Genomic DNA, 22,156 nt, shown 5'->3' on the forward strand with positions numbered 1-22,156 from the left:
CTAACGCCCTAGCTGTACATAATTTGGCAAAATATCCCTCAAAAAGATGTCCAATAGCTCCATCAATCAATGCCAAGCAGAATAATTGCTAGCAAGAGGCCAGAGGTGGACCAACACATTTCCAACTTGCTTAATTCGTGAACCTCTTTTTCTTGAATAGTTCATCCACTTTTTAAAAAATTGTTATCTTTTTTGTCCGTACAACTACATCAGATCCACCGATATCCGTCCAGTTTGGATAATTTTTTCTTGGGGCGTTCTTTTTTATTTGATTTATTTATTTATTTATATCTTAGAGTGTACCGTCACTCTATCTTTCATAATCCTTATTTTTTGTAAGTGAAAGACCAAGGAGTGGCAACGTAGCCACAGCTGCCTTGCCTCTACAGAAAAGAAAGCTGTGGTGTCACCGCCAGACACCACACTTGCTAGGTGGTAGCCTTTAAATCGGTCGCGGTCCGTTAGTATACGTCGGACCCGCGTGTCGCCACTGTCAGTGATTGCAGACCGAGCGCCACCACACGGCAGGTCTAGAGACACTTCCTAGCACTCGCCCCAGTTGTACAGCCGACTTTGCTAGCGAAGCTACACTGACCAATACGCTCTCATTTGCCGAGACGATAGTTAGCTTAGCCTTCAGCTACGTCATTTGCTACGACCTAGCAAGGCGCCATTACCAGTTTATATTCAGTGTAATAATGTCTAAACAAGAGCGATGTTCTCCAATTGCGGATTAAAGTTAAGTATTCCAAGAACTACGTTCTTTTCTTTATAGGATAATTACTTTACCTTGTTCCATACCTCACGCCAATCTACGTGAGCTTAACGCGTGCCTTTCGGCTACCTCCGAGTGGCTTGGCTGTCATGCTACGCCACTACAAAATCAAAGTAAGAAAATAATAATGCTGCTAATCTCTTCGAAAGTATGTATGAATGAAGAGGAACCAAGACAAAAAAGCCTCAGTCTTACTTCACTTTATCAACAGGTTCCACAATACTCTTTAAACCCCTCTAGGAGCACACTACAGCACTGTCGCACAGTGTTTTCAATTCCTACCACCGAGCGAGGTGGCGCAGTGGTTAGCACACTGGACTCGCATTCGGGAGGACGACGGTTCAATCCCGTCTCCAGCCATCCTGATTTAGGTTTTCCGTGATTTTCCTAAATCGTTTCAGGCAAATGCCGGGATGGTTCCTTTGAAAGGGCACGGCCGATTTCCTTCCCCATCCTTCCCTAACCCGAGCTTGCGCTCCGTCTCTAATGACCTCGTTGTCGACGGGACGTTAAACAACACTAACCTAACCTCAATTCCTACCAAGATTACAGACATTGTGACGTGACTGCCACATACCGCTTCTTGTTATTGTTTCATTTTTCTCCGCTTATTTCGTGGTTATTTTATTGTGAGCACTGGACTTGTGCACCTGAGGGTAAAGTTTTGTTTTGTTCTCGTTGAGAAGGTTTCGCCTCAAGCTCCTGTTTGTCAGCAGAAGGCAGTAGTCAGTAAATCTCGTCAGGAGGGGCGAACGTCCACTGGGAGTTGAGCAGTTTTCGCGGAAGTACACGCATGGCCTGCTCTGTACTTTTGTTGGCAGAGCTGGTTCCTGTCCTCACTTAGGGCAGAAGACACCGTGCCGCCACTGACGTCAAAAAATGTTCAAATGTGTGTGAAATCTTATCGGACTTAACTGCTAAGGTCATCAGTCCCTAACCTTACACACTACTTAACCTAAATTATCCGAAGGACAAACACACACACCCATGCCCGAGGGAGGACTCGAACCTCCGCCGGGACCAGCCGCACAGTCCATGACTGCAGGCCACTGACGGCCTAAGAGTATAACTGAAGATGATATTTTGGCCTTTTCTACACGAACATCAAAGGAGGGGACGCCGTGGCACTACCCGACCTGAGTAGGAAAGTCAGCTTCCTCCACTCCAAAATTTTGGTGTGTCATAATCAGATGAGTAGTCCCCACCCGTCCCCCTCCACAGTTCTTGGTGTGAAGAGGCCACTCTACCGAGGACTCACTGCTCCAGGGCAGGATCCAACTCCTGTTTGTAAACGTCCGTTTTGTATGCCAAGAGTGGGAGTTTCTGCTGCATTCCCCCCCCCCCCTTTCTTTTGTAAAATAAATAATATTCTCGTTTATGACATGGTCAACAACACTGAGTCGCGTGTGGCGCAGTGATCAGCACACTGGACTCACATTCGGGAGGACAACGGTTCAAACCCGCGTTCGGCCATGCTGATTTAGGTTTTCCGTGATTTCCCTAAATCGCTTCAGGCAAGTGCCGGGATGGTCCTTTGAAAGGGCACGGCTGATTTCCTTCCCCATCTTTCTCTAATCTGGTGGGACCGATGACCTCGCTGTTTGGTCCCCTCCCCCGAATGAACCAACCAACCGCTGAGTGGCCATCTCCGTGGACATGTTTTTTTTTTTCTTTTTTTTTTTTTTTAAATTAGCAGTTGAGGGTTTAGATCAAAAATTCTGGTGATTTAGGTCCCGGACGCTCTCTGGTGTTGACTGCACCAACTAGCTGATTTTGGAAAAATGTCTCACAATTGCGGAAGCGTTATCCATATTCTGAGCGGCGCACTCCTACTTGATTTCCCACGCAACTTGTGCTGCTTAATTGGTTATAACATGGGCCAACCTCTGGTGACGTTAACTTTGAATTCACAGGCTGCCCAGATGAGGAGATCTTGTTATGTTTTCTCTATATAGTCTTCCACATAATTTGGTACCATCGCACAGTGTTAGCTTCATTTTGTAATTTCATCTAAGATTTCAGAGAACATTGCTGTCTGGTTGTTAATTTTGTATGAATTATGTCAGTCATTTAAAGCAAATAAACATCTCATATATTTCAGTTTTAAGTTAGATTCCTAGGTCGCTTACTGTACTGCAACTTTACACTGGATGGGCGGGGTCTCAAACCCCGACATTACCGTTTCGCCGCGACTGCAAATTGTTTTCCTCGCACTACAAGTTCGAGTGTTTCTCTCTACAGCGTCAGCTGCCATTTCATGTGTTTAAAACACTTCCTTATTACTTTTTATGAGACATAATAAGGCTACGACTGTTAGGCATTTACGAATCATCACTTTCCGCTCGCGCACGTGCGAGCGCAGATGAAAAGGTTTGCCGTTTCCCGTTAGAGTTAATGCGGGGGTGCGGCGGGCGCTAATGTAAGAGCAATGGCACGTGCGTGGGCCCGTTCTGAAGGGGAGGCAGCGGCGTCACGCCAGGTGCATCGATCTGCCGGCGGGCAGCCGCTGGGGAGGCGAGCGGTCCGGCCGTGCAGTTTGTCACGCCGCCTATCTGCCGCGTGTAAATTCGCCGCAGTGACTGCCCTGCTGGAAATCACCGCGGGGGACCGACAAATCTGCCCGTGTCGCCACGTCCACAGCCGCGACAGGCGGACGAGCGCAGAGGTCGGAAACTGCAGATCGCCCACTGGCATCACGCAGCAATTTCATCACGTTGATTCTTTTATTCAATGTTCGACCGTACGTGTAGAACAAAATCTAGACTTCAGATTTAAAAAAAATACAGGATGTTCGGAAATCCCCATTACAAACTTCTAGAACTTGTGGAAGGGAGTGAGTAGATACACTACTGGCCATTAAAATTTCTACACCAAGAAGAAATTCAGATGATAAACGGGTATTCATTGGACAAATATACGAGTATTATACTAGAACTAACATGTGATTACATTTTCACGCAATTTCATTGCATTGATCCTGAGAAATCAGTACCCAGAACAATCACCTCTGGCCGTAATAACGGCCTTGATACGCCTGGGCATTGAGTCAAACAGAGCTTGGATGGTGTGTACAGGTACAGCTGCACATGTAGCTTCAACACGATACCACAGTTCATCAACAGTAGAGACTGGCGTATTGTGACGAGCCAGTTGCTCGGCCACCATTGAACAGACGTTTTCAATTGGTGAAATATCCGGAGAATGTGCTGGCCAGGGCAGCAGTCGAACATTTTCTGTATCCAGAAAGGCCCGTACAGGACCTGTAACATGCGGTCGTGCATTATCCTGCTGAAATGTAGGGTGTCTCAGGGATCGAATGAAGGGTAGAGCCACGGGTCATAACACATCTGAAATGTAACGTCCACTGTTCAAAGTGCCGTCAATGTGTACAAGAGGTGACCCAGACGTGTAACCAATGGCACCCCATACCATCACGCCAGGTGATACGCCAGTATGGCGATGACGAATACACGCTTCCAACGTGCGTTCACCGCGATGTCGCCAAACACGGATGCGACCATCATGATGTTGTAAACAGAACCTGGATTCATCCGAAAAAATGACGTTTTGCCATTCGTGCACCCAGATTCGTCGTTGAGCACACCATCGCAGACGCTCCTGTCTGTGATGCAGCATCAAGGATAACCGCAGCCGTGGTCTCGAGCTGATAGTCCATGCTGCTGCAAACGTCGTCGAACTGTTCGTGCAGATGATTGTTGTCTTGTAAACGTCCCAATCTGTTGACTCAGGGATCGAGACGTGGCTGCACGATGCGTTACAGCCATGTGGATAAGGTGCCTGTCTTCTCGACTGCTAGTGATACCAGGCCGTTGGGATCCAACACGGCGTTCCGTATTACCCTCCTGAACCCACCGATTCCATATTCTGCTAACAGTCATTGGATCTCGATCAACGCGAGCAGCAATGTCGCGACACGATAAACCGCAATAGCGATAGGCTACATTCCGACCTTTATAAAAGTCGGAAACGTGATGGTCCGTATTTCTCCTACTTACACGAGGCATCACAACAACGTCTCTCCAGGCAACGCCGCTAAACTGCTGTTTGTGTATGAGAAATCGGTTGGAAACTTTCCTCTCGTCAGAACGTTGTAGGTGTCGCCACTGGCGCCAACCTTGTGTGAATGCTCTGAAAAGCTAATTATTTGCATAGCACAGCGTCTTCTTCCTGTCGGTTAAATTTCGCGTCTATAGCACGACATCTTCGTGGTGCAGCAATTTTAATGGCCAGTAGTGTAATATTGTGAACTGCTATAACCATTTGAAAACATGTTGGTAACGCCACCACTTTAACAAGTAATTGTTTAGGGGTGACCCAGTACATCACTTGTTTTACAATTCCACTCGTTAATAGCCAAATAAAGAGCTCGTTTACTCGTTGACGTCTTCTCTTCAGCGAGACACAGTGCGGCCTCTTCCAGTTCGGGTGCGAGGCGTCTCCTTGTAGCACCACTGTCACGCCTGCTGACGTTGAAGGTACCCTTTCCCGAAGCTGTTCCGTAATTGCGGCGAAAAGGGTATGCGGTGGAGTCGTACCTTGTGGAGAAAGATCATGATAACTGCAACGTGCAGCTCTTCCATTACCGTGAACTTCGCCATTCAGGAGCATCATGTCGGTACCTTCTGCAAACGTGTACTCAATCATGCTGGTCAAACAACTCACAGAACTGTCAATGAGGCTGTAACCAGGTCAGACAGGTAGGGTGGACGTCAGATGACATCTGGCATTCCCACAATGACTACCCTCCTCCATACCTACCTAGCAAACATGTTTTCGCCGGCCGGAGTGGACGAGCGGTTCTAGGCGCTACTGTCTGGAACCGCGCGATCGCTACGGTCGCAGGTTCGAATCCTGCCTCGGGCATGGATGTTTATGATGTCCTTAGGTTAGTTAGGTTTAAGTAGTTCTAAGTTCTAGGGGACTGATGACCTCAGAAGTTAACTCTCATAGTGCTCAGAGCCATTTGAACCAAACATGTTTTCAAAAGGCTGTAGCACGGAAACAGAACCTTTTCGGACATATTATGTACTCACTGCCCTAGAAGTCCTAAAAGTTTGTAACGTGAATTTCCGAACACCCTATGTAACATACGAATTAACATGTAAATCCACTAACTCAAGCATGGCCAACCTTTGATGACGGCGGTGCTGATTCATATACTTGATTAAGCTCGAGAGTCATCTCGCCACGAGACGCGACAGCAGCGCCCCTAGCGCATGAAGTTAAGACTGGCGTCCCTGACATTAATACAAAATGTGGTCAAAAGTATCCGGACACCCCCAAAAACATACGTTTTTCATATTAGATGCTTTGTGTTGCCACCTACTGGTAGGTACTCCATTTCAGCAACCTCAGTGGTCATTAGACATCGTGAGAGAGCAGAATGGGGCGCTCCGCGGAACTCACAGACTTCGAAGGTGATCAGGTGATTGGGTGTCACTTGTGTCATACGTCTGTACGCGAGATTTCCATACTCCTAAACATTCCTAGCCACACTGCTTCCAACGTGAGAGTAAAGTAGAAACGTGAAGGGACACGTACAGCACACAAGCGTACAGGCCGACCCCGTCTGTTGACTGACAGAGACCGCCGACAGTTGATTGGTTCAAATGGCTCTGAACACTATGGGACTTAACTTCTGAGGTCATCAGTCCCCTAGAACTTAGAACTACTTAAACCTAACTAACCTAAGGACATCACACACATCCATGCACGAGGCACGATTCGAACCTGCGTCGTAGCGGTCGCGCGGTTCCAGACTGTAGCGCCTAGAACCGCTCGGCCACACCAGCCGGCCCGACAGTTGAAAAGGGTCGTAATGTGTAATAGGCAGACATCTATCAATACTATCACACAGGAATTCCAAACTGCATCAGGATCCACTGCAAGTACTGTGACAGTTAGGCGGGAGGTGAGAAAACTTGTATTTCAGGTCGAGTAGCTACTCATAAGCCACACATCACGCCGGTAAATGCAAAATGACGCCTCGCTTGGTATACGAAGCGTAAACAATGGAAGACTGAACAGTGGAAAAACGTTGTGTGGAGTGACGACTCACGGTACACAATGAGGCGATCCGATTGCATGGTGTGGGTATGGTGAATGGCCGGTGAACGTCATCTGCCAGCGTGTGTAGTGCCAACAGTAAAATTCGGAGGCTGTGGTGTTATGTTGTGGTCGTGTATTTCATGGAGGGGGCTTGCACCCCTCGTTGTTTTCTGTGGCACTATCACAGCACAGGCTTACATTGATGTTGTAAGCACCTTCTTGCTTTTCACTGTTGAACAGCAATTCGGGAATGGCGATTTCATCTTTCAACACGATCGAGCATCTGTTACTAATGCACTACCTGTGGCGGAGTGGCTACACGACAATAACATCCCTGTAATGGATTGGCCTACACAGAGTCCTGACCTGAATCCTATAAAATACCTTTGGGATGTTTTGGAACGTCGACTTCGTGCCAGGCTTCACCGACCGAGATCGATACCTCTCTCCTCAGTGCAGCAGACCGTGAGGAAAGGGCTGCCATTCTGCAAGAAACCTTCCAGTATCTGATTGAATGTATGCCTGCGAGAGTGGAAGCTACATCTACATCTACATCTACATCTATACTCCGCGAGCCACCTTACGGTGTGTGGCGGAGGGTACTTATTGTACCACTATCTGATCCCCCCTTCCCTGTTCCATTCACGAATTGTGCGTGGGAAGAACGACTGCTTGTAAGTCTCCGTATTTGCTCTAATTTCTCGGATCTTTTCGTTGTGATCATTACGCGAGATATATGTGGGCGGTAGTAATATGTTGCCCATCTCTTCCCGGAATGTGCTCTCTCGTAATTTCGATAATAAACCTCTCCGTATTGCGTAACGCCTTTCTTGAAGTGTCCGCCACTGGAGCTTGTTCAGCATCTCCGTAACGCTCTCGCGCTGACTAAATGTCCCCATGACGAATCGCGCTGCTTTTCGCTGGATCATGTCTATCTCTTCTATTAATCCAACCTGGTAAGGGTCCCATACTGATGAGCAATACTCAAGAATCGGACGAACAAGCGTTTTGTAAGCTACTTCTTTCGTCGATGAGTCACATTTTCTTAGAATTCTTCCTATGAATCTCAACCTGGCGCCTGCTTTTCCCACTATTTGTTTTATGTGATCATTCCACTTCAGATCGCTCCGGATAGTAACTCCTAAGTATTTTACGGTCGTTACCGCTTCCAATGATTTACCACCTATGGCATAATCGTACTGGAATGGATTTCTGCCCCTATGTATGCGCATTATATTACATTTATCTACGTTTAGGGAAAGCTGCGAGCTGTCGCACCATTCATTAATCCTCTGCAGGTCTTCCTGGAGTACGTACGAGTCTTCTGATGTTGCTACTTTCTTGTAGACAACCGTGTCATCTGCAAATAGCCTCACGGAGCTACCGATGTTGTCAACTAAGTCATTTATGTATATTGTAAACAATAAAGGTCCTATCACGCTTCCTTGCGGTACTCCCGAAATTACCTCTACATCTGCAGATTTTGAACCGTTAAGAATGACATGTTGTGTTCTTTCTTCTAGGAAATCCTGAATCCAATCACAAACCTGGTCCGATATTCCGTAAGCACGTATTTTTTTCACTAAACGTAAGTGCGGAACCGTATCAAATGCCTTCCTGAAGTCCAGGAATACGGCATCAATCTGCTCGCCAGTGTCTACGGCACTGTGAATTTCTTGGGCAAATAGGGCGAGCTGGGTTTCACATGATCTCTGTTTGCGGAATCCATGTTGGTTATGATGAAGGAGATTTGTATTATCTAAGAACGTCATAATACGAGAACACAAAACATGTTCCATTATTCTACAACAGATTGACGTAAGTGAAATAGGCCTATAATTATTCGCATCTGATTTATGACCCTTCTTGAAAATGGGAACGACCTGTGCTTTCTTCCAGTCGCTAGGTACTTTACGTTCTTCCAGAGATCTACGATAAATTGCTGATAGAAAGGGGGCAAGTTCTTTAGCATAATCACTGTAGAATCTTAAGGGTATCTCGTCTGGTCCGGATGCTTTTCCGCTACTAAGTGATAGCAGTTGTTTTTCAATTCCGATATCGTTTATTTCAATATTTTCCATTTTGGCGTCCGTGCGACGGCTGAAGTCAGGGACCGTGTTACGATTTTCCGCAGTGAAACAGTTTCGGAACACTGAATTCAGTATTTCTGCCTTTCTTCGGTCGTCCTCTGTTTCGGTGCCATCGTGGTCAACGAGTGACTGAATAGGGGATTTAGATCCGCTTACCGATTTTACATATGACCAAAACTTTTTAGGGTTCTTGTTTAGATTGTTTGCCAATGTTTTATGTTCGAATTCGTTGAATGCTTCTCTCATTGCTCTCTTTACGCTCTTTTTCGCTTCGTTCAGCTTTTCCTTATCAGCTATGATTCGACTACTCTTAAACCTATGGTGAAGCTTTCTTTGTTTCCGTAGTACCTTTCGTACATGATTGTTATACCACGGTGGATCTTTCCCCTCGCTTTGGACCTTAGTCGGTACGAACTTATCTAAGGCGTACTGGACGATGTTTCTGAATTTTTTCCATTTTTGTTCCACATCCTCTTCCTCAGAAATGAACGTTTGATGGTGGTCACTCAGATATTCTGCGATTTGTGCCCTATCACTCTTGTTAAGCAAATAGATTTTCCTTCCTTTCTTGGCATTTCTTATTACACTTGTAGTCATTGATGCAACCACTGACTTATGATCACTGATACCCTCTTCTACATTCACGGAGTCGAAAAGTTCCGGTCTATTTGTTGCTATGAGGTCTAAAACGTTAGCTTCACGAGTTGGTTCTCTAACTATCTGCTCGAAGTAATTCTCGGACAAGGCAGTCAGGATAATGTCACAAGAGTCTCTGTCCCTGGCTCCAGTTCTGATTGTGTGACTATCCCATTCTATACCTGGTAGATTGAAGTCTCCCCCTATTACAATAGTATGATCACGAAACTTCTTCACGACGTTCTGCAGGTTCTCTCTGAGGCGCTCAACTACTACGGTTGCTGATGCAGGTGGCCTATAGAAGCATCCGACTATCATATCTGACCCACCTTTGATACTTAACTTAACCCAGATTATTTCACATTCGCATTCGCTAATAACTTCACTGGATATTATTGAATTCTTTACTGCTATAAATACTCCTCCACCATTGGCGTTTATCCTATCCTTGCGGTATATATTCCATTCTGTGTCTAGGATTTCGTTACTGTTCACTTCCGGTTTTAACCAACTTTCCGTTCCTAATACTATATGCGCACTATTTCCTTCAATAAGAGATACTAATTCAGGAACCTTGCCCTGGATACTCCTGCAGTTTACCAATATTACGTTAACTTTTCCTGTTTTTGGTCTCTGAGGACGGACGTTCTTTATCAACGATGATAATGTTCTCTCTGGTAAGCCGTCAGGTATTTTATCGTTTCGCCCAAGGGGGGGTCCCTCTAACCTAAAAAACCCCCGTGTGCACGCCACACGTACTCTGCTACCCTAGTAGCTGCTTCCGGTGTGTAGTGCACGCCTGACCTGTCTAGGGGGGCCCTACAGTTCTCCACCCAATAACGGAGGTCGATGAATTTGCAACCATTATAGTCGCAGAGTCGTCTGAGCCTCTGGTTTAGACCCTCCACACGGCTCCAAACCAGAGGACCGCGATCGACTCTGGGCACTATGCTGCAGATATTAAGCTCAGCTTGCACTCCGCGTGCGATGCTGGTTGTCTTCACCAAATCAGCCAGCCGCCGGAAGGAACCAAGGATGGCCTCAGAACCCAAGCGGCAGGCGTCATTCGTTCCGACATGTGCTACTATCTGCAGCCGGTCACACCCAGTGCGTTCAATAGCTGCCGGAAGGGCCTCCTCCACATTACGGACGAGACCCCCCGGCAAGCACACCGAGTGCACACTGGCATTCTTCCCCGACCTACCCGCTATTTTCCTGAGGGGCTCCATAACCCGCCTAACGTTGGAGCTCCCTATAACTAATAGGCCCGCCCTCTGTGACTGTCGGGACCTTGCCGGAGAATCGGCCACTGGCCCAACAGGCGAGGCATCCTGTGGTGGCTCGGAAACGATGTCATCACCACTAGGAAGCACCCCGTACCTGTTGGAAAGGGGTAAGGCAGCCGCCACGCGGCCAGATCCCACCTTCGCCTTTCGGCCAGGCACGCGCGAGCCCACCACTGTCCGCCATTCACCCTGGAGTGATGGCTGACCGGTAAGATGCTCACTGCCGGAAGACGCAGCGACATCAGGGGTTCCATGTGATTCCAAGGCCACCGAAGTAGGCATAGGTCTCACCACAGTTGCCCCAACGCCACTACGAGCCGACGCCTGCGCCTCGAGCTCGATGAGCCTAACAGACAAAGCCTCCACCTGTCCCCGAAGAGTGGCCAATTCTCCTTGCGTCCGCTCACAACAACCACAGTCCCTACACATGACTATGTTTACCCTACTCTATACGGTGACAAATTCCCAAGATAATCTTCTGATGAGCTACTCTGATAATCAAGAAACACTCACTGAAATACGAGACGCGAAAACTACGCTAGGTTTTCCCAGAAAAACTATTTAAAAGCTAAGCGCAGCAAATAAGTACAAAAACACTGTTATTGAAATAAAAGGTTCTACCTAGTAAGCACTCGAACACGCAAGAAATTACAAAAATAAACTAGTAATTACACAGATAACTGAAAATAAGTCGCTGCTGTTTGTAAAATATGTAAGAAGCAAACGGTGTACTCGCCTTAGTAGTAGCAGGAGCTAGCGATGCGCTCTCGCTGACGGTCTAACTGACACTTAGCTAAGGCTAAGGGTGGGCCAACACCATACTAATTTCCATCATTACGGATGGAGTGTGCCACGAACTGGTAAGTCATTTTCAGCCAGGTGTCCAGATACTTTTGATCACATAGTGTATGTAAAGCTTAACGTATCTTAATGAATGTCACCCATTTCTCGGTACGTCACGCTGACAAATTATGCCTTAAAATAGATTCATTTTATTTTCACCCGATCTTCAGTATTTACATTTACTTAAGCGTCGTGAACGCTGTTTGTTGCTTACGACGATTTACAACAACTGTCTTAAAAACTTCCGTTGCAAAATTCGGCAAACCCGTTGCTAAATAAATAATGCTGACAACACGTAAATAAATATAAACATCTGAAGATGAGGTGTTAGCCATACTGAAATGTCATCAAACAGAAATTAACGCCTATGAAAGGAAGTGGTTGCGGCTACTTCTTTATAAATTGCTTTAAATTTCAACAGCTGCAGTGTTTTTATGCATCCATGATGCACAAGAATTATTTGCTAATCTTAATACGAGGAAGTACAGAAAAACAAAATATGGCCATCAAATAGGCAATCCATCCGACAAGCAATTAGCAGGAACTCTGTGGCGTTCGGCAACAGGCACGTCATTCGAACGTGTTAATATCCACAAACACTATTAGCAAGCGTTTTTAAACAGGCACAGAAATCTTTTCGTGACTGTTTGTGTTGGCGTGGATTGTTTCTGTAACATTAAATAAATTAATTCACCACAGATTCGTTCATTTTAAGAAGTTCAAAAGTCTGATTCACTTTAACATAGTATATATCAGCTATATTATGTGAAGACAACGTACAAAAATATGAACAACAAAATGGCGAATTGTAAAACCGATGTCACTCTCATTAACATGCTCTCTGTGTATTGGTGTTACTGAACATATTTTTTCCGGAATCAGTACTGATCGCACATACTTCAGTACTGAATACACGGCAATACTCGCCCTCACACGGTCGTTACCCCACTTGGCAGGAGATCTACCGTTCTGCGCCTCTTCATGTGCTCACTGCGCTTTTAGGACTGAGAAGAGCGATGTTACGAGATGGATGGGCATGCTAGAGACACTGTGCAGCACATCGGTCCAAAGCTTCAGCGGGTTTCCACTGTGATTTTAATTTCGCGACCGATCAAATCTTGAAAAAACTGTAGCCCTCGTAGAAAGAAAATTTATTTCAGCTTGGGAATTGAGAACGCTAAGCCTCACGTGTAAGTGATATTTGTAATAAATTACACATATAGTTTGAAGGAACTCCTACCGTAGAAAAAAAGCCTACGAATTCATAATGAGAACAAAAACGAAATAAACAACAGAAACTTGAGACAGAATATCCGAAAAGAGTGTTCGTACCTTTTTTGTTTGTAAGTGGAGCCACTGCAATTTAAAAAAATCGCCATCAATCTAATTGATAATAAAGCTAGGTTTCATTTGTTTCCTTCCCAGTGGTCACTTAACATCTGACGATGTTCAAACTCTTTATATACCCTACAAGATCATGCAGCAACTCTAAACACGAACAAAGTTAACACACTCTGGTGTCGTTCTATCAGTCACAGAGAAATTCAACTCTAATCACTGAGTTACACACCGATAGTGTGCACGTATTCGACGTTACACAGACATCGACTGTATCTTATGGGCACTTCACATTTTTTGTCAGGCAAAGTAGTTCACAAACTTAACAACAATAAAATCTTGCTGGAGGAGGTTAAGCGTTACCCTGTTCCCACTTTCCCTTCACAGAAACGCTGGAAATATGTTTCCAATATCCCCTTAAACCACGAACAGACTCACAGTCTGTTCGTGGTTTAAGTCACGAGACCCATAACCTGGCCACGGATCCATACTTGGTCTGGTGGAAGCGACTGAAGCGACAATGAAGGGTGGGACTCACCTTCCGCCGTCTGGAGGCCGATCAGCTCGCTGTAGTCTCCCTCGCCGGTGCTGTTGAAGGCCTTGACGCGCGCGTTGTACATGGAGTTGAAGTGCAGACCGTCCACGGTGCATATCGTCTCCTTGCCGCAGTACACTTCCTGCGGACACAGACACAAATCGCTACAATCAACAGATTAGTGTTCATATAATTTTTTAAATGTGGAGGACCAGTAACGACAGCGGCCGCCTGGACAGCACGACATGCTCCCATGCGTTTGACGGGCGTGTGATTCCCAGTCACTGACCGGCTCGACCGCAACATGTGTTTTCATAATTATGTAGAGGCACCTGAAGATGAAGCTTTAAGCTTCGAAACCGCTCATGGAGTAAATTTACAAAATCACTGGCAACTGAATCAGATTTTTATCCTACGGTACAAATATGTTTCTCAGTTGCGGATGTTCAAGTTATCAAGTACAGAGTGGTCCAGAAAAATGTAGGCACTATTTGATATTTAACATCTATGGAACAAAATGACATATGGTTCCAATTTTTCCGCAGTAGCGTAGCGCACTGTTTCTTCGACTGTAAATGGCCACAGCTGCGTGTAAAGGGATCCTGGAAATGCTCATACTCACATGGAGAAACATGTTATCTACTGGGTGTTAATGTGTGCTGTGAAGTGTCATCCTGCAGTCTGACTGACCTATTCTTCTTCGAAGGTACCGTAACCAGTGAGGTGTGCCTTCATACGCTGCAAGCATCCATTTTATGTACTATCCGAGAGGTGTTTGGAAATGAAAAATTTTACCTGCAACAAGATGTGGCTCCCCCTCACTACCACAGAGATGTCAGAACCTTCTTGAATGAAAATCTACCTTGATGATGGATAGGTCGAAGACGAGCTGTTGAATACCCACCACGGTCTCCAGACGTTACACCTCTTCACTTCTGTGTATGGGGACCTTGAAAAATGAAGTTTATCAACAGAAGCCAGATACACTGTTCGAGCTACGAGAAACCATGGAGGCGTCCTGTGAAGCTATCACACTGGCAACACTGACAGACACAGTTCGGTCAATAGTTCAGCGGCATCGACGCTGTTTGGCTGCTAATGGGGGGTCACTTTGAACACATGAAATAACCTTCCCTCCGTGCAAGAATTGTAATGGTATGTCATTTAGCTCCATTAATACTATCAAAGAGTGTCTAGATTTCTCTGGACCCCTCTGTACTCCATACAGCCAACAGTAGTTACGAAAGTGCCATGTTAAAATAACTACAGCTACCGAAGTAGAATAGTAAAGAGAGTTCGAAGTACAAACATAAGTTCTTAATGTAAAATTGAAACACTAAAAGCCGAACACTATACAGCCAGCAGCAGTTACAAAAGGTCCAAGTTAACATTAGCGTGACTATCATAACAGAACAATAATAAGAGTGTAAAGTACAAAGATAAGATTGTAATCTAAATTAAAAACATATAATTACTATCCAGTTTTCCAACTGGGCCGGTTCCATTATGAAAAGACATCCGCATCAAATTAAAACTGAAAGATGAACAAAGGCGTCGTTTATAAAGAACAGTTTTTAATGCAAAGTAAAAACACACAGGCGTCCCAGTTTTCGAACTCGTGTTGTTCCAACGAAGTACAAGCTCCACACAACTTAAAGGTCCAATCTGAACATCGGCGTATTTTAAATACACTCCTGGAAATTGAAATAAGAACACCGTGAATTCATTGTCCCAGGAAGGGGAAACTTTATTGACACATTCCTGGGGTCAGATACATCACATGATCACACTGACAGAACCACAGGCACATAGACACAGGCAACAGAGCATGCACAATGTCGGCACTAGTACAGTGTATATCCACCTTTCGCAGCAATGCAGGCTGCTATTCTCCCATGGAGACGATCGTAGAGATGCTGGATGTAGTCCTGTGGAACGGCTTGCCATGCCATTTCCACCTGGCGCCTCAGTTGGACCAGCGTTCGTGCTGGACGTGCAGACCGCGTGAGACGACGCTTCATCCAGTCCCAACATGCTCAATGGGGGACAGATCCGGAGATCTTGCTGGCCAGGGTAGTTGACTTACACCTTCTAGAGCACGTTGGGTGGCACGGGATACATGCGGACGTGCATTGTCCTGTTGGAACAGCAAGTTCCCTTGCCGGTCTAGGAATGGCAGAACGATGGGTTCGATGACGGTTTGGATGTACCGTGCACTATTCAGTGTCCCCTCGACGATCACCAGTGGTGTACGGCCAGTGTAGGAGATCGCTCCCCACACCATGATGTCGGGTGTTGGCCCTGTGTGCCTCGGTCGTATGCAGTCCTGATTGTGGCGCTCACCTGCACGGCGCCAAACACGCATACGACCATCATTGGCACCAAGGCAGAAGCGACTCTCATCGCTGAAGACGACACGTCTCCATTCGTCCCTCCATTCACGCCTGTCGCGACACCACTGGATGCGTGCTGCACGATGTTGGGGCGTGAGCGGAAGACGGCCTAACGGTGTGCGGGACCGTAGCCCAGCTTCATGGAGACGGTTGCGAATGGTCCTCGCCGATACCCCAGGAGCAACAGTGTCCCTAATTTGCTGGGAAGTGGCGGTGCGGTCCCCTACGGCACTGCGTAGGATCCTACGGTCTTGGCGTGCATCCGTGCGTCGCTGCGGTCCGGTCCCAGGTCGACGGGCACGTGCACCTTCCGCCGACCACTGGCGACAACATCGATGTACTGTGGAGACCTCACGCCCCACGTGTTGAGCAATTCGGCGGTACGTCCACCCGGCCTCCCGCATGCCCACTATACGCCCTCGCTCAAAGTCCGTCAACTGCACATACGGTTCACGTCCACGCTGTCGCGGCATGCTACCAGTGTTAAAGACTGCGATGGAGCTCCGTATGCCACGGCAAACTGGCTGACACTGACGGCGGCGGTGCACAAATGCTGCGCAGCTAGCGCCATTCGACGGCCAACACCGCGGTTCCTGGTGTGTCCGCTGTGCCGTGCGTGTGATCATTGCTTGTACAGCCCTCTCGCAGTGTCCGGAGCAAGTATGGTGGGTCTGACACACCGGTGTCAATGTGTTCTTTTTTCCATTTCCAGGAGTGTAGTTCGTGAGCAAATAATATTTATATACAGGGTGGTCCATTGATCGTGACCGGGCAAAATACCTCACGAAATAAGCGTCAAACGAAAAAACTACAAAGAATGAAACTCGTCTAGCTTAAAGGGCGAAATCAGATGGCGCTATGGTTGGCCCGCTAGATGGCGCTGCCATAGGTCAAACGGATATCAACTGCGTTTTTTTTTTAAATAGGAACCCCCATTTTTATTACATACTCGTGTAGTACGTAAAGAAATATGAATGTTTTAGTTGGACCACTTTTTTCTCTTTGTGATAGATGGCGCTGTAATACTCACAAACGTATAACCCTCAGGTTCAAAGGAACTTCCATATACGGTATAGGAAGCACCCATGTCGCGGCGTTCGATACGCCGGTCGTACAGGAACTTTATGCACACAGGAAGCGTTGATGTCAAACATCATACTGGACGACGTGGAACAATTGAAGCCTCACGGTTGGCCTTGCAAAGTTCATCGCAGAAGTTTCTTCGGAGGGCGTCGCAAGAGCCGCGAATCCCTAAGGCGACAATGCACCGTTTCCCGCCGCACGCTTTTGCAGATGTATCCATACCGACGGCAACATTTGCACTCACTTAAATCAGACGATAAGCCACAGCTTATGCAGTTCGCCGTGGACGTCATTCGCCGTATAGCGGAGGATAGAAATTTTCTAAACAACTTAGCATTTTCTGGTGAAGCAACATTTCACTTGTGTAATAAGGTAAACGAACACAATGTTCGCCTCTAGGGCACAACACACCCGCATACTGTGACAGAAGATGTACGTGACAGCCCGGAAGTGAATATGTGGTGATGTTTGACGGCTGATCGCATTGTGGAATAATTTTTTCTCGAACAAAACAGTTAATTCTAACAATTACCATGTTTTGCGTTACCACAACTGGCTGACCGCCAAGACACAGTCGCTTTCCAACAAGATGGCGCACCGCAATTTGGGCTAAGATTGTTCGAGGTGTTCTGGATCAGATGTTTCCAGATCGGTGGATTGGTAGGGGTTGTCCAATTCCCTGGCCTCCTAGGTCGTCTTGACATTACACTGATGGACTTCTTTCAAGCCGGCCGGTGTGGCCGAGCGGTTCTAGGCGCTTCAGCCTGGGACCGCGCGATCGCTACGGTCGCAGGTTCGAATCCTGCCTCGGGCACGGATGTGTGTGATGTCCTTAGGTTTAAATAGTTCTAAGTTCTAGGGGACTGATGACCTCAGATGTTAAGTCCCATAGTGCTCAGAGCCATTTGAACCAACTTCTTTCTATGGGGGTAGGTCAAGGATGGAGTGTACCAAATGCCCGTCGACCAAATTAGTAATTTAAAGAACGGAACTGTTGCTGCCATTACCGCATTTGATAGGGACATTCTGCGCCGAGTGTGGATAGAGCATGAATAAACACTGGATGTTATGCGTATCACCAAATGCGTATATGCTGGAATTGATAAATGGCATAAAAACTTTGTGAGATACTACGTTACATAAGCTGAACATGGTATGAGTACCTTAATTAGTTTGTATGCTTTAACATTCTACAGTGGTACCGTATCTTTTGAGGCACTCGGTACATACAGTTTCTCAGATCATTATTAAGTGTCTCCTATTTAATACTATTGTCGTATTCTGACGAATTCTCTGTCCGAAGAGGCCTTGGAAGCCCCTACGGTACCGACAGCCGTTGTCAGTTTTCGTGACTGGAGCCGCTACTTCTCAGTCAAGTAGCTCCTCAGTTTGCCTCATAAGGGCTGAGTGCACACCGCTTGCCAACAGACAGGACGGTCACCCATCCAAGTGCTAGCCCAGCCCGATAGCGCTTAACTTCGGTGATCTAACGGGGACCGGTTTTACCATTGCGGCCAGGCCGTTGGCCTGTTCTGACGAATACTGACAGAAAATTCAATTAATGTTATTACGGAATACTTCATATATTTTTCCCAAATTCGTAGATCCATGTACGCAGAATTCACAAGCCGGATAAGCAAGAGCTTGCTGTTACATACACACACGGCGCGTAGCCAGTGTTACTTCACGCTAAAGTAGTTGCAACAACAGCAGCAGCGGCAAAGACAGCAGTGGAAAATCTCGACAAGGAATCGCTGCTGCGACACTACCGCCACTACACCTGCAGAGTGTCTGCCGGGGGTTTAAACGAAACAGCTGGGAAAGGGAGCGCTCGAGAAGATATAACTGTGGCGGGTCTCCAGCGAGGCATTTCCGCAGCAGGGAAACAGCACCTGCGCCCTCGCACAGCGAGACCAGGCTCTGGCTCTCCGGCGCCCACTAGGCGAGGTACAACACGGCTCCACCTCCTCTCGCTGCCTTCCCTCCGCTCCTTCGCCGCTCCGTCGCCTCGGCCCAACCTCTCGCCGGAGCAACTTAATCTGGGCTGGCTGGCTGGCATTAACGATCCCGCTCGCAGAGCCTGCGGGACCGCTCCGTCCCAAAAGAAAGGCGACGAATTAACCTTTTACTCCCCATTTACGTTTAGACAACGGTGTTATCTCGCCTCGAGTACAACAACGGGCAGCGGTTATTGTCCGCCCGGACGGGTAGAATAACAAACAATGAGATGCTGTTACTTAAAGCGGCCGGCGGCGATAGATGTGGCTAATACATTGTGAGTGTCGGTACGGCTCCGCTCGACCCTCCGTGCTCGTAACAACTGGCAGGTGTTGGTCCCGCATGACCCCGGCCGTCTCTCATTACAATGCGCTGCGTGCAGGCCTACAGGCTGTAAACGTAGCAGTCACCTTCCATCACCAAGTCTATCTTACACTAGCTATGTACAGCTACTTGCTGATGACGGCGGGTAAGTATATTGTACATATATCTTCTATATAAATAAAAATATTGATGTTCGTTTGTACAAAATCCTAAATTTCTCAAAGTTCTTCGCCGATTGCTTTCAAATTTTAAACAACGTTGCATTCGAATACATGCATGTTTTTATACATCTACTAGAGCACCATATGGTACTTAAATATACAGGGTGCCCCATTGATACTGGCCGGGCCAAATATCTCATCAAACGAAAAAACTACAAAGAACGAAACTCGTCTAGCTTGAAGGGGGAAACCACATGGCGCAATGGTTGGCTCGCTAGATGGAGCTGCCATAGGTCAAACGGATATCAACTGCGTTTTTTTTAAAATAGGAACCCCAATTTTTTATTACATATTCGTGTAGTACGTAAAGAAATACGAATATTTTGGTTGGCAACTTTTTTCGCTTTGTGACAAATGAGACTGTAACAGTCACAAACGTATAAGTACGTGGTATCACGTAACATTCCACCAGTGCGGACGGTATTTGCTTCATGATACACTACCCGTGTTAAAATGGACCGTTTACCAATTGCCGAAAAGGTCGACATCGTGTTGTGATAAAAATGCCCAACGTGCGTGTGCTATGTATACTGCTCGGTATCCTGGACGACATCATCAATGTGTCCGGACCGTTCGCCGGATAGTTACGTTATTTAAGCAAACAGGAAGCGTCAACGACGTCCTGCAACAATTGATGAGGCCCAAGTAGGTGTTTTAGCTGCTGTCGTGGCTAAACCGCGCATCAGTAGCATACAAATTGGGCGAGAATCGGGAATCTCAAAAACGTCGGTGTTGAGACTGCTACATCAACATCGATTGCACCCGTACCATATTTCTATGCACCAGGAATTGCATGGCAACGACTTTGAACGTCATGTACAGTTTTGCTACTGGGCACAAGAGAAATTACGGGACGATGACAGATTTTTTGCACGAGTTCTATTTAGCGACGAAGCGTCATTCACCAACAGCGGTAACGTAAACCGGCATAATATGCACTATTGTGCAACGGAAAATCCACGATGGCTGCGACAAGTGGAACATCAGTGACCTTGGCGGGTTAATGTATGGTGCGGCATTACGGGAGGAAGGATAATTTGCCCCGATTTTATCGATGGCAATCTAAATGGTGCAATGTATGCTGATTTCCTACGTAATGTTCTACCGATGTTACTACAAGATGTTTCACAGCATGACAGAATGGCGATGTAATTCCAACATGATGGATGTCCGGCACATAGCTCGCGTGCGGTTGAAGCGGTATTAAATAGCATATTTCATGACACGTGGATTGGTCGTCGAAGCACCATACTATGGCCCGCACGTTCACCGGATCTGACGTCCCCGGATTTCTTTCTGTGGGAAAGTTGAAGGATATTTGCTATCGCGATCCACCGACAACGCCTGACAACATGCGTCAGCGCATTGTCAATGCACGTGCGAACATTACGCAAGGCGAACTACTCGCTGTTGAGAGGAATGTCGTTACACGTATTGCCAAATGCATTGAGGTTGACGGACATCATTTTGAGCATTTATTGCATTAATGTGGTATTTACAGGTAATCACGTTGTAACAGCATGCGTTCTCAGAAATGATAAGTTCACAATGGTACAAGTATCACATTGGAATAACCGAAATAAAATGTTCAAACGTACCAACGTTCTGTATTTTAATTTAAGAACCTACCTGTCACCAACAGTTCGTCTAAAATTGTGAGCCATATGTTTGTGACTATTACAGCGCCATCTATCACAAAGCGAAAAAAGTGGTCCAACTAAAACATTCATATTGCTTTACATACTACACGAATATGTAATAAAAAATGAGGGTGCCTATTTAAAAAAACGCAGTTGATATCCGTTTGACCTATGGCAACGCCATCTAGCGTGCCAACCATAGGGCCATCTGGTTTCCCCCTTCAAGCTAGACAAGTTTCGTTCTTTGTAGTTTTTTCGTCTGATGCTTATTTCGTGAGATTGGCCCGGTCAAGATCAGTGGACCACCCTGTATACACTAATCTGTCAGAACCTTAATACCACCTACGTAATATCCGGTATGTCCACCTTTGGCACGGATAACAACGGCGACGCGACGTGGCGTGGTAGCAATGACGCCTTGGTAGATCGCTGGAGGGAGTTACCACCACACCGTCACATAAAAGTCACCTAATTTCCATAAACTAAGGGGCGATGATCTGTGGCGCCACGATCAGTCACCTATTAGTGTTTTTCTCTCGAACCACTCCATCACATTCATGGCCTTGCAACATGGCGCATTATCTTTCTGGAAAATGCCACTGCCGCCGGGAAACATTTCAGTCATGAAGGGATGTACGATAATCCTTGGCCGTCACGTGCCTTTTATGAACTCCACTGCACCCATGGATGCCCACGTGAGTGTTCCCCAGAGCATAATGGAGCTGCCGCCAGCTTGTCTCCAGCCCACAGTACAGGTGTCAAGGAGCCTGGAAGATGACGGATTTGCGCCCACCCATCGGCGTGGTGAAGAAGGTATCGGGAGTCATCAAGCCGTGCAACGCTCTGATCCTGCGCCAACGTCCAGTGCCGATGTGCACCTTCCACTTTCAGTTGTAGCTGCAGATATCGTGGTGTTAACACTGGC

The 22,156-nt window shown here is 46.7% G+C and overlaps 1 protein-coding gene across 1 annotated transcript in view; it reads right to left on the reverse strand.

Annotated features, from left to right (window-relative positions):
• LOC126195606 (E3 ubiquitin-protein ligase TRIM9) overlaps positions 1-22,156 on the reverse strand; it is a 182,329-nt gene that overhangs the window by 70,206 nt on the left and 89,967 nt on the right. Inside the window, exon 7 of the mRNA XM_049934230.1 lies at positions 13,576-13,714. Within this exon, the coding sequence (XP_049790187.1) occupies positions 13,576-13,714 (139 nt within the window). The remainder of the gene's footprint in view (positions 1-13,575; positions 13,715-22,156) is intronic.

The sequence above is a fragment of the Schistocerca nitens genome, chromosome 7, assembly GCF_023898315.1.
Source record: "Schistocerca nitens isolate TAMUIC-IGC-003100 chromosome 7, iqSchNite1.1, whole genome shotgun sequence".
NCBI classification, from domain to species: domain Eukaryota; kingdom Metazoa; phylum Arthropoda; class Insecta; order Orthoptera; family Acrididae; genus Schistocerca; species Schistocerca nitens.